Here is an 11,027-nt window from a genome sequence, read left to right on the forward strand (position 1 = left end):
AAAAAAAAAAAAAAAAAAAAAAAAAAAGAAGACCATAATTCTTGACTTTTCCCGACTAGAAATAATCATCTAAAATAGGGATATTCTCCCAGCTCAGAAGGCCTGGCAATAAAAAAAAAAAGTGAGGAATGATACTGGTAGGTGACTTCTGAGAGGTAGAATCAGAATGAACAAACTCTGCGGATACCAGAGTCAATCTACAGGATAGTTACGTAGATTAAATGTCTGGGCAAACATACGCTTCAAATGTCCTGAAATTAGAGAGCACTTCAGCTAGTATTTGTCAGGATTCTTACAATACACCTGTTTTTGTTTGTTTGTTTGTTTTTGAGTGTTTTTTTTTTTAAGTATGAACTTTTGGTAAGTTTTATTGAATAGTTTTTTTTCCCTTGCCCTAAGGCATTATATGAACTTCTCAAGTGTAACCATAATATAAAGGAAGCAATTGAAAGGTACTGCTGCAATGGAAAGGCCTCTCAAGGTAAGAAACACTTGGGATCAAGAGAGGGAAATGATAGGGGATGGTCATTTGGGGATCGGAATAAGCAAAGTATAAAGGACGGAGCAATCCTATAACACTTTTGTATAAGATCTATTTTCATCTTCATAGCAAATAATTTTTTCCTTTTCTTGCCCTCTATTTTTAGACGTACCAGAGATTGTTCAAATACAAATTAGTTACCCCCCTGTCACCTCCAGAACAAAGCAGACCCCAGAGATGACAATATATCCAAAGTAATTAATAAGAATGATTTTATGATTTCATTGGGGGAAAAAAGTTGTTTTTTCTTTATCTTAAACCAGACAGGAAATGAAAAGGAGATTAAAGGTTAAAAAAAAGAAACATGTATAGTATATTCCATTCAATTTATTGCAAGAAGTGTATGTTTAGTAATCATGTAATAACATTTTTGCATCATTTAATAACATTTTGCAAAACATTTTGTTTTGGTTTGTGTGTGTCAAGGAAAATGGTTAAGTTTAATTTCAGTATTTTTGTCATTATATAAATCAATTGAATGCACCATAGCTTTCATTAAGTATATGTAGAGTGAAATAATGGTTATTAATATTATATAAATGACTTGGAAAAATATAGAAGCTGGAAACAATGCATTTAAACTTGTAGGTGAGATAGTCTATTGAAATGTTTCCGTGTAAAAGCTGCTTCTTTGAAAAAATTACTTTAAGCTCTCAGAACTCTGAACAAAGTTTTCACCTTTGTGGTGGGCTACTCTTAATGGCTTTGGGGACCTGGTTCCCATTGTGAGGCACTTCAAGTCTCCTCTGCCCCAAGTAGATTTGATTCATCAACATTGACATCTGCCAGGAAGTTGAATGGGATTTAGTCTTTTGAGAGCATGGGCTGTTTTTTATTCCCTTTATATTCCTACAGTATAGCACTCTGCAAACTGACTCAAAATAAATATGTGTTCATTATTTATGGTCTCTAATTAAAGAGCTTATGGTTTTGACATAAGACCAAAGGAAGGCTTTTTTTTTTCTATAAAGAAAATAACCTTTTTTTCCCCTAATTAAAAAAAATGCTCATTGTTTAAAAAAATCAGAAAAACAATGTGCTTGAATTATAGAAGAAAATATAAAATTCTTGTCTCATCACGCAGAGGAAAAAAACCAGTTGTTTATATTTTGGTATTCTAGATTTTTTTAGTTAAGATTACTAACTAAAATCTCCACATAAAGAACTTGTGTGTGTGTGTGTGTGTGTGTGTGTGTGTGTGTGTGTGTGTGTGTAGAAGTTTATAGCCTTTTTATTAGGAAAACATACTGAAAGTAAATCAGTCATTTATATATATGAGTTTTGAGGCCAATTTATTTTGTTTTAAAATTTCTTTAGAAGGAATGACTGCATGGACAGAAGAAGAATGCCGGAGCTTTGAACATGCACTCATGCTTTTCGGAAAAGATTTTCATCTTATACAGAAGAATAAGGTAAGTTAGGCAACTTAGTATAGAGAAATTGCTTAGTAATTACAATGAATATAAGCAACTAATTTGTGAGCCTCTTGGGTAGGGAATAAAAGCTATAACTTGTTAATGCTCCCCTGCTATTAACGTTTCTGTTACTTTCTGATCATTTTTCTGTAAATCCAAAACTGCTCTGAAATATAAAATCTAGTTTAAAAAGCAATAGGTGGGGGCCTCCCTGGTGGCGCAGTGGTTGAGAGTCCGCCTGCCGATGCAGGGGATGCGGGTTCGTGCCCCGGTCTGGGAGGATCCCACGTGCCGCGTAGCGGCTGGGCCCGTGAGCCGCGTAGCGGCTGGGCCTGTGAGCCGTGGCCGCTGAGCTTGCGCGTCCGGCAACGGGAAAGGCCACGACAGTGAGAGGCCCACATACGCCACAACTACTGAGCCTGCGCTCTGGAGCCCGTGTGCCACAACTGCTGAGCCCATGTGCCACAACTGCTGAAGCCTGCACACCTAGAGCCCATGCTCCACAACAAGAGAAGCCACCGCAATGAGAAGTCTCTGCACCGCAAGGAAGAGTAGCCCCCACTCACCGGAACTAGAGAAAGCCTGCGTGCAGCAACGAAGACCCAACACAGCCAAAAACAAATATATATAATAAATAAACTTAAAATTTTAAAAAAGCAATAGGCATAGAATATTGACCTATCCACCTAAATATTTTAGAATCCTATGTTCCTTAGGACCAAAAGAAAGAATAAGCAATGCATATTTTAATGAGATTTAATTATCCCAAACTGTTAGAATATACACACACTTTTAAATAATAGACTTTATTTTTAGAGCAGTTTTAGGTTCACAGCAGAATTGAGGAGAAAGTATGGAGAGTTCCCATGTACTTCATGCTCCCACCCACACACGGCTTCCCCCCACAAGCCCCCCCCTACCAGAGTGGTGCATTTGTTACAACTGGTAAATCTGCTTTGCCATGTTTTTATCCCCCAGTGTTCACAGTTTACAGTAGGTTCACTCTTTGTGTCGTTATAACAACACCTATCCACTATTGTAGTATCATACAGAATAGTTTCACTGATCAAAAAATCCCTTGTCATATAATTGGAATCATACAGTATGTAGCCTTTGGAGATTGGCTTCTTGACTTAGTAATATGCATTTAAGGTTCCTCCATGTTTTTTTGTGGCTCATTTATCTCTCTCTTTTTTAAAAATAAAATTTATTTATTTATTTGGCTATATTGGTCTTAGTTGCGGCACACGATATCTTTAGTTGCGGCATGTGAACTTCTAGTTGCAGCCGGTAGGATCTAGTTCTCTGACCAGGGACCGAACCTGGGCCCCCTGCATTGGGAGCATGGAATCTTAGTTTGGCTCATTTCTTTTTATCACTGAATAATATTCCATTGTATGGATGTACCAATTGTTTATCCATTCACCATTTGGAGGACATCTTGGTTGCTTTCAAGTTTTGGCAGTTACGAGTAAAGCAGCTGTAAGCATCAGTGTGCAGGGGTTTTTTTGGACATAAGTTTTCAATTCCTTTGGGTAAATACCAGTAAGTGTAATTGTTGAATGATATGGTAAGAGTATGGATATTTTGTTGTTGTTGTTGTTTTGGTTTTTTTTTAACATCTTTTATTGGAGTATAATTGCTTTACAATTTTATTTTTTCTTTTTCTTTAAGCAAGTTTGGATAGTTTTGTAAGAAACCGCCAGACTGTCTTCCAAAGTGTCTGTGCCATTTTGCATTCCTACCAGCAATGAATGAGAGAGTTCCTGTTGTTCCACATCCTTGCCAGTATCTGGTGGTGTCATTGTTTTGGATTTTGGCTATTCTAAAATGTGTAGTGGTATCTTGTTTTAATTTGCATTTCCCTGATGACGTATGTGGGTCATTTTTTCATATGCTTATTGGCCATCTATATATCTTCTTTGGTGAGGTGTCTGTTAGGGTCTTTAGCACATTTTTTAATTGGGTGGTTTGTTTTCTTATTGTTGAATTGTAAGAGTTCTTTATATATTTTGGATAACAGTCCAAAAAAATATGTGTGAGTTTTGAATATTTTCTCCCAGTCTTTGGCCTGTCTTTTCATTCTCTTAACAGTGTCTTTTGCAGAGTAGACATTTTTAATTTTAATTAGTCCAACTTATCAATTTTTCTTTCATAGATTGTGTTTGTATTGTTGTTCCTAAAAAGTCATCACTATCCCCAATGTCATCTAGGTTTTCTCCTGTGTTATATTCTAGGAGCTTTTATAGTTTTGTAGTGTACTTTTAGGTCTTATAATCCATTTTGAGTTTTTGTGAAAGGTGGATATAGATGTCCACTTGTTCTAGCACTGTTTGTTGAAAAGATGATCCTTCCTTCATTGAATTGCCTTTGCTCCTTTGTCAAAGATTAGTTGACTATATTTGTGTGAGTCTGTTTCTGGGCTCTCTATTGTGTTCCATTAACGTATTTGTTTATTTTTTCACCAGCACCACACTATCTTGATTACGATAGCTTAATAGTAGGTCTTGAAGTTGGGTAATATCTATCCTCCGACTTTGTTCTTCTCCTTCAGTGTCGTGTTGGCTATGCTGGGTCTTTTGCCTTTGCATATAAACTTTAGAATTAATTTGTCAGTATTTACAAAATAACTTGCTGGAATTTTAATTGGGATTTCACTGAATCTATAAATCAAGTTGGGAAGAACTGACACCTTAACAATAATCAGTCTTCCTATCTGTGAACATGGAATATCTCTCAATTTATTTAAATCTTCTTTGATTTCTTTAATCAGAATTTTGTAGATTTTTCTCATATAGATCTTACATGTATTTTATTAGGTATATACCTAAGTATTTCATTTTGGGGGCGCTAATGTAGATGGTATTGTGTTTTTAATTTCAAATATCAATTGCTCATTGCTGGTATATAGGAAAGCAATTGACTTTTGCATATTAACCTTGTGTCCTGAAACCTTGCTATAATCACTTATTAGTTCCAGGAGGGTTTTTTGTTGCTTCTTTAGGATTTTCTGTATAGACAATCATGTCATCTGTGAACAGACAGTTTTATTTCTTTCTTCTCAGTCTGTATACCTTTTATTTCTTTTCTTATTGCATTTAGCTAGATCTTCCAGTATGATGTTGAATACTTCAATGCTTTTTTTGTATGTATGAAAACCTATTGTTTTCTCACAGATGAGATTAAGTGTTTAATTTATTGAAAGATGAAACAGTTGCCCTTTTAAGTCAAAATAAAACCTCAGTTTTGCAATAATTTATGAAATATATTCATTTATTTCACAAATAAGCTCTATCATTTACCACATATTATTTTAAGCTCTAGAGATACATCAGTGAATAAGACAGGAAAGGTCTCTGTTCCCAAGAAGCCTATATTCTTTTTGAAGACTTAACGGCTAATGTGTTTATTGAAAGGTATACCTTATTTCTTGGTTTAAAAAGCTTGTTCCTATATTATGATCTTATATCACAACATGCTCACTAATCAGGATAGAGATTCTGAAACTTCCTTATTGGGTACTGATTAAGCAGGGGAGAAAGTGTTTATTGGGTAAAGATACAGAATTTTGTCTGTACATCTGAACTCATACCTTTAGCTATATATAGTTAGAAGAGCCCTAGTCTGCATGTGGAGCCAGGTTGAACGAGGCTCAGATTTTATTGTTGTTGTTGTTCTTACCAAACTCTGTTGGCGCTAAGAGCCAAGTGCATGTTAAAGTAAAAAATTCTGCCTTTATCTGGCAATCATCTTAAATTCCAGCGGTAGAGTACTGATCCCTTTGCAAACGGTTCTTAATCTCTTTTGGGCCATGGAACCCTTTGATAATCTGATGAAGCTGCACCCTTCTCCCCAGAAAAGTGTACCTGCATGAAATTTGGGGAATTAATAGATCCCAGCGAAGCTCATTCATGGATCTCTCAGGGTTAAGAAGGACCCCTGCTACAGTCAGAATCACAGTGAAAAGCTCAGTGAAGAAAAGTAAAGGATGTCAGTGTTTTAAGATTTTCGGTAAAGGCGTAAGATAATTTCTGGATATGCATTTATTATTATTATTACATTCTGATTTAAATAAAAAGCCTTGGGCTTTTGAAGGCAGCCTCATTATTAAATAGTGTAAATGTAACGGCAGTTCACTAATAAAAAGTTCAGAATTTCATAATTGGGAAGATAGAAAATAAGACCTATGGGTTATAAAAAAAATAGTTATTAAAAAATGCATAGAATATGTTGATTTTTTAAAATGCAACTTTTTTTGTTAGGTGAGAACTAGAACAGTTGCTGAATGTGTAGCATTCTACTATATGTGGAAGAAATCTGAACGTTATGATTACTTTGCTCAACAGACAAGATTTGGAAAGAAACGATATAACCATCACCCTGGAGTTACGTAAGTACTGTGGGATTGACTTCTGGGATTTTTGTTTTTAACTGTGATATGCAGTCATAAAATTATTGGGGTGTGTTTTTTAGGGACTATATGGATCGTTTGGTAGATGAAACAGAAGCCCTGGGTGGGACAGTAAATTCTTCAGCCTTAACATCTAACCGACCTGAGCCTGTTCCTGATCAACAGCTGAACATTCTCAGCTCTTTCACTGCCAGTGACTTGACAGGTAACATGAGCATCTTTTTGCATTTTTTACCATAGCTTGGGGCAAACTTATATCCTCTTTGTGGCATGACGTCAGAACGCTTACTTAAACCATTTTCCATCTCTTTTTTAGCTTTGACCAGCAGTGTAGCGACCGTCTGCGATCCAGCGGATGTGAGTTGTTTGGATGATAGCTTTCCTCCACTGGGCAGCACGCCCCGTGGACAAGTCAATCATGTGCCTGTTGGAACAGAGGAGTTACTCACCCTGCCCAGCAATGGGGAAAGTGATTGTTTTAACTTATTTGAGACTGGATTTTATCACTCAGAGCTAAACCCCATGAACATGTGCAGTGAAGAGTCAGAAAGACCAGCAAAGAGATTGAAAATGGGCATTGCTGTTCCTGAATCCTTTATGAATGAGGTTTCTGCAAATAATTTGGGTGTGGACTTTGAAAATCACACACATCATATCACCAGTGCCAAAATGGCCGTGTCTGTGGCTGACTTTGGCAGTCTGTCTGCCAACGAGACCAATGGTTTCATCAGTGCCCACGCTCTGCATCAGCATGCCGCCCTTCATTCTGAGTGACATGAGTGAGGGGCCCAGAAACAGTGGGTGTGCAGTACCAGTACCAGGAAAGTATCAGGTTTGCTTAGTCTTTCACTGGAAGTTTGAACTTTTTTCACTATGACATCAGTGATGTCAGTATGTATAGAACTATATCTTGATTTATCAAGAGTATTTTCATTTTCAGTCCATAAATGTGGAAATGAACTATGATCAGCAGAGCTGGGGACTAAGACTGAACTCTGTGGTGCAGCTTTAAGCTCTGCTTATCTCTTCCTCATCCCCAGTACCTCTTCCCCACTCCCTTCTTTTTCTATTCTTTTCTGTTCCCCACTGCCCTCACTCCCAATTTTAAAACCTGTAGACAGAGGCCACCAGCTCAAAACCAGCACAGATGTTCTGAACTGAATGGAGTGGCTTCTATTCATGTAAATTCCTTTTGCCGTAATGGATGCAGTGGAATAACAATGTTTACAGGTACCGATCCTGATCCCTGCTCAATGTAGCATTTTTTGGTTTTATTTTCTTAATTAAATAAAAGCAGGGGTAGGTTTCTTTAAACTGCACAAACATGCAAGGATTTTTTTAAAAATGGAAACTTCTCTCATGTTGTTCAACTAGAGCACTTCAGTTTACAAAACAGCAAGTCCATCTTTATGGAAGCCAGCATAAGGAACTGCGTGCAAATTATGAAGACGCTTGCTTGGATCCTGTTTCAGAATTCTAGACCAGGGCTACCTTACACAGAATTGGTCATTTTACTGCCGGAAGATTTCTGTGTAACTTCAGTTATTGGCTAAAAGTTTGGCATTTGAAGGTGTGGTATTTAGATGGGGTTTTGTCCACCATTATCAAGATTGTAATCATAAAAATCATACCAGTCATTGATAATTTAGTTTATCCTGAGGCAGTTGACTTGCAGGGCACAGTCTACAAAGCCTAGGATGCTGCCACTCATTGGTTTACATTTTGGGACACCTCTTAAGTTTTTTTTATAGCAGTGCAGTTCAAAGCGTTAATATTTAGGAGGGATTTCTAGATTTTAGACATAAAATGCAGTAGAACCTTGAAGTATATTTAAACTTTTCTGTTTAGCTTGAACAGTTACTGGCAAGAAAAATGTGAGTTCCTATCTGAAATGAATGGTACGTTACCACTTTAAGTTTTAAAAAGTGATTGATGTTCAGTTGCATCTCAAACTCAGTTTTATTTTTATTCCAAACATTGTGAATGAGAAGCCATTGTCTTAAACTTAGGCCATTTTTGCTGTGTAAACATGCATCTTTAAGTTATAAGGTGAATTCAAACAATATGTAATGCAGTATTAGGATGTGATAAGCTTTGCTTTTGTAGTTCAGTTAAAACACAGAATTTTACTTTTTTTTGGTTTTTTTTGCACTGTCAATTAAATTTTCCAGTTTCTACTAGTTGTCTTGCTTTGCAGAAACTTAAATGTTTGGCTACATTGCTGATATTTGTAAGTATAAGTCGCTTCAAGGTTGTGCTGATGAATAGATAGAATGTAGTTACCTTAGTAGTGATGGAAAGGGAGGGTATTTATTATACAAACTGTGAACTGCAATGACATCCTTAGTTTTGGATGATGTGTATTCTTTTCTTTGCAGCATTTTAATGAAGATTGCTTTGAAGTGTTTACGCATTAGCACATTTACTATAAAATTTAGTTTAGCACAGTGGACGAAAAGTAGTTAAATTAATAACTTAAAGTCAGTCTCTAATTTATACATCTAAAGTCTAGCATTCCTGTATACACACAGTAAATAATGGGTAGCCTGGGTTCTATGTTGCTTTCAGATATTTTTTTCCAAGTTGTCAGCTTCTTATTGCTGTGGTGTTGTGCTAAACTTTGAACCTAATTTCTTTTGTTAAAATGAATACACCTATAATTTAGTAAGATACTGGCCATAATCTTCCATTGTTATAACTTTAATTTTTGCTCTGGGTTTACAGTGGCTGGTCTGTATAAAATAATTTACACAAAGATGACTGAATGCTAATACCAGTTGCACTTAAATGAACATGCCCATTCTCAGTAGCTGATGCAGTAATATATTCAGTTTATCTATGCATTGCTGGGATCTTGATATAAGATGGAAACAGTGTTTCTTATCTGAAGTTTTGATTATCAGCAAGTTGAATGGACACTTTAGTTATTTAAATAAAGATTTTTGACCAAAATCCAGAAATGATATGAGAGAAAAATAATTTCCAGCTAGTTTAATGGATTTTTAAACGCCAATCTGATTTTAGCCTCTTAGAGAGCGCTAACTGGCTGGTAACGTTTACTTTTAATTCCTTGTTAAAATGAGGCAATAATTTGCAAGATTTTTGTATATATATGTAAAGTCTTCATCTCTTTTTAGATCTAATTCAATATTTTCTGACTGCTTCCTCCATGTATAATACCATTTTTGTGCATGCTTGATGTGACATTCATAAATTGTACCACTATGACTTTGTTCATGTAAAATAGCTATTTATTGAATTTCCTTTTAAATCTGGATTTACTGGGTTTTTTCCTTTCCGTTTAAGCATCTTAACAGAGGATTTGTCACTGTTTATTAGAAGAATTGCGTTTGAGAGCATGAAAATTACTGATTTGCAGTCGTACGAAGAAACAATAATGCCTTTATTATCAAGTGTTAAGCACAATTCTTATAACAAACTGTGATAAATTCTTTTTCTTTTTCCTTTGCCATATTATTTTTGTATGAACAAACCAAAAATCCATGGTGAGCAGTTGCAGTGTTGGCTGATGTGTCTTTTATGTACAGGGGGTTTGAAGAGGACAGCGGATTCATTTAGAAGTGAAACTGGTGCTGTGATTATAGCAATACTTTACTTTTGTTAGTTGTACTCTACTTTTTCATGCTAGCTTTTTCAGTGTTTAGTTTTCCTCTTGTCATGGTCAACTGCTGAATTTACTTGAAGGATGTAGAATACTGTTTAAACAATACTAAAGTGTGTACAATTAGGTCAAAGAATTGTGCAATTGTTTCCTTTTTAATTTTTACAATTGAGGGTCATAATATTTGAGAACGTCAGATCTAATAGAGCATAGTGATACTATTTAATTTAACCAAAGTCTCTAGTGAATACTTCAACTTTGAATGTAAACCAACAAATAAACCTGACCACCAAGGAGATTGTTTGCCCAGAGTTTCAAAGCACATTGTCTACAAATGGAAATTGAAATAATTTATAAAAATATTGACATTACTATGTTTTTTAAAAAGTTCTTAATTTTTTCACTAAAAGGAGGAAACTATTAGTTTTATTGTTAAATATGGTAGATATTAAAACTCCTCTTAGATGACCAGTGATTCCAATTGTCCCAGTTTGAAATAAGTACGCTGTGAGTATGAGATTGATTAGTGACAATCAGAACAAGTTTTAGTATCAGATATTCAAGAGGAAGTTGCTATTGTTGCATTGATTTTAATATTTGTACATAAACACTGATTTTTTTGAGCATTATTTTGTATTTGTTGTACTTTAATACCTGGTGTACAGTTCCAGAAATAAAAATCTGGAAATCTTTTTTTTTCTTGGTTCGTGTGAGTATTTGCCACAAATAGATTTTTATTTAATAATTCTTAAGCTATAACACATGGGGAGATATTTAACCACTGTTAAGTTGGTTTTAGATATAGTAAATAAGATATTTGATAGGTAAGTAATAAAATTGGTAGATAAAATAAGTTTTCTTTAACTCCTCTAAAATAAATTTCCATCTATAATAAAATTCTAGTTATCCCAAAGTGGGGATTGTACATACTTTTAGTTTCATTCAGGAAGTATTTATTGAATGTCTGTTATGTTTCAAACAAGTTTCTCAGTAACTGTTGTCATTTAGGAAGACATGAAATCTGAAATTTGATCAGAT

General features: G+C 35.2%; 1 protein-coding gene across 3 annotated transcripts in view; it reads left to right on the top strand.

The window, feature by feature from the left end:
• The window catches only part of MIER3 (MIER family member 3), a 31,017-nt gene extending 20,334 nt beyond the window's left edge, over positions 1 to 10,683 (top strand). Inside the window, exons 9-13 of one of the 3 annotated variants that reach the window (XM_007450754.1) lie at positions 400 to 481; positions 1,862 to 1,953; positions 6,219 to 6,346; positions 6,430 to 6,572; positions 6,684 to 10,683. In XM_007450754.1, the coding sequence (XP_007450816.1) occupies positions 400 to 481; positions 1,862 to 1,953; positions 6,219 to 6,346; positions 6,430 to 6,572; positions 6,684 to 7,141 (903 nt within the window). In that variant the 3' untranslated portion in view covers positions 7,142 to 10,683. Of the gene's footprint in view, positions 1 to 399; positions 482 to 1,858; positions 1,954 to 6,218; positions 6,347 to 6,429; positions 6,573 to 6,683 lie in introns of all 3 variants that reach the window. The other 2 variants (XM_007450753.1, XM_007450755.1) reach the window with 2 other exon arrangements.
• Positions 10,684 to 11,027: the final 344 nt, after the last annotated feature.

This window comes from Lipotes vexillifer, unplaced genomic scaffold (assembly GCF_000442215.2).
Source record: "Lipotes vexillifer unplaced genomic scaffold, Lipotes_vexillifer_v1.1 scaffold274, whole genome shotgun sequence".
In the NCBI taxonomy this organism is placed as follows: Eukaryota; Metazoa; Chordata; class Mammalia; order Artiodactyla; family Lipotidae; genus Lipotes; species Lipotes vexillifer.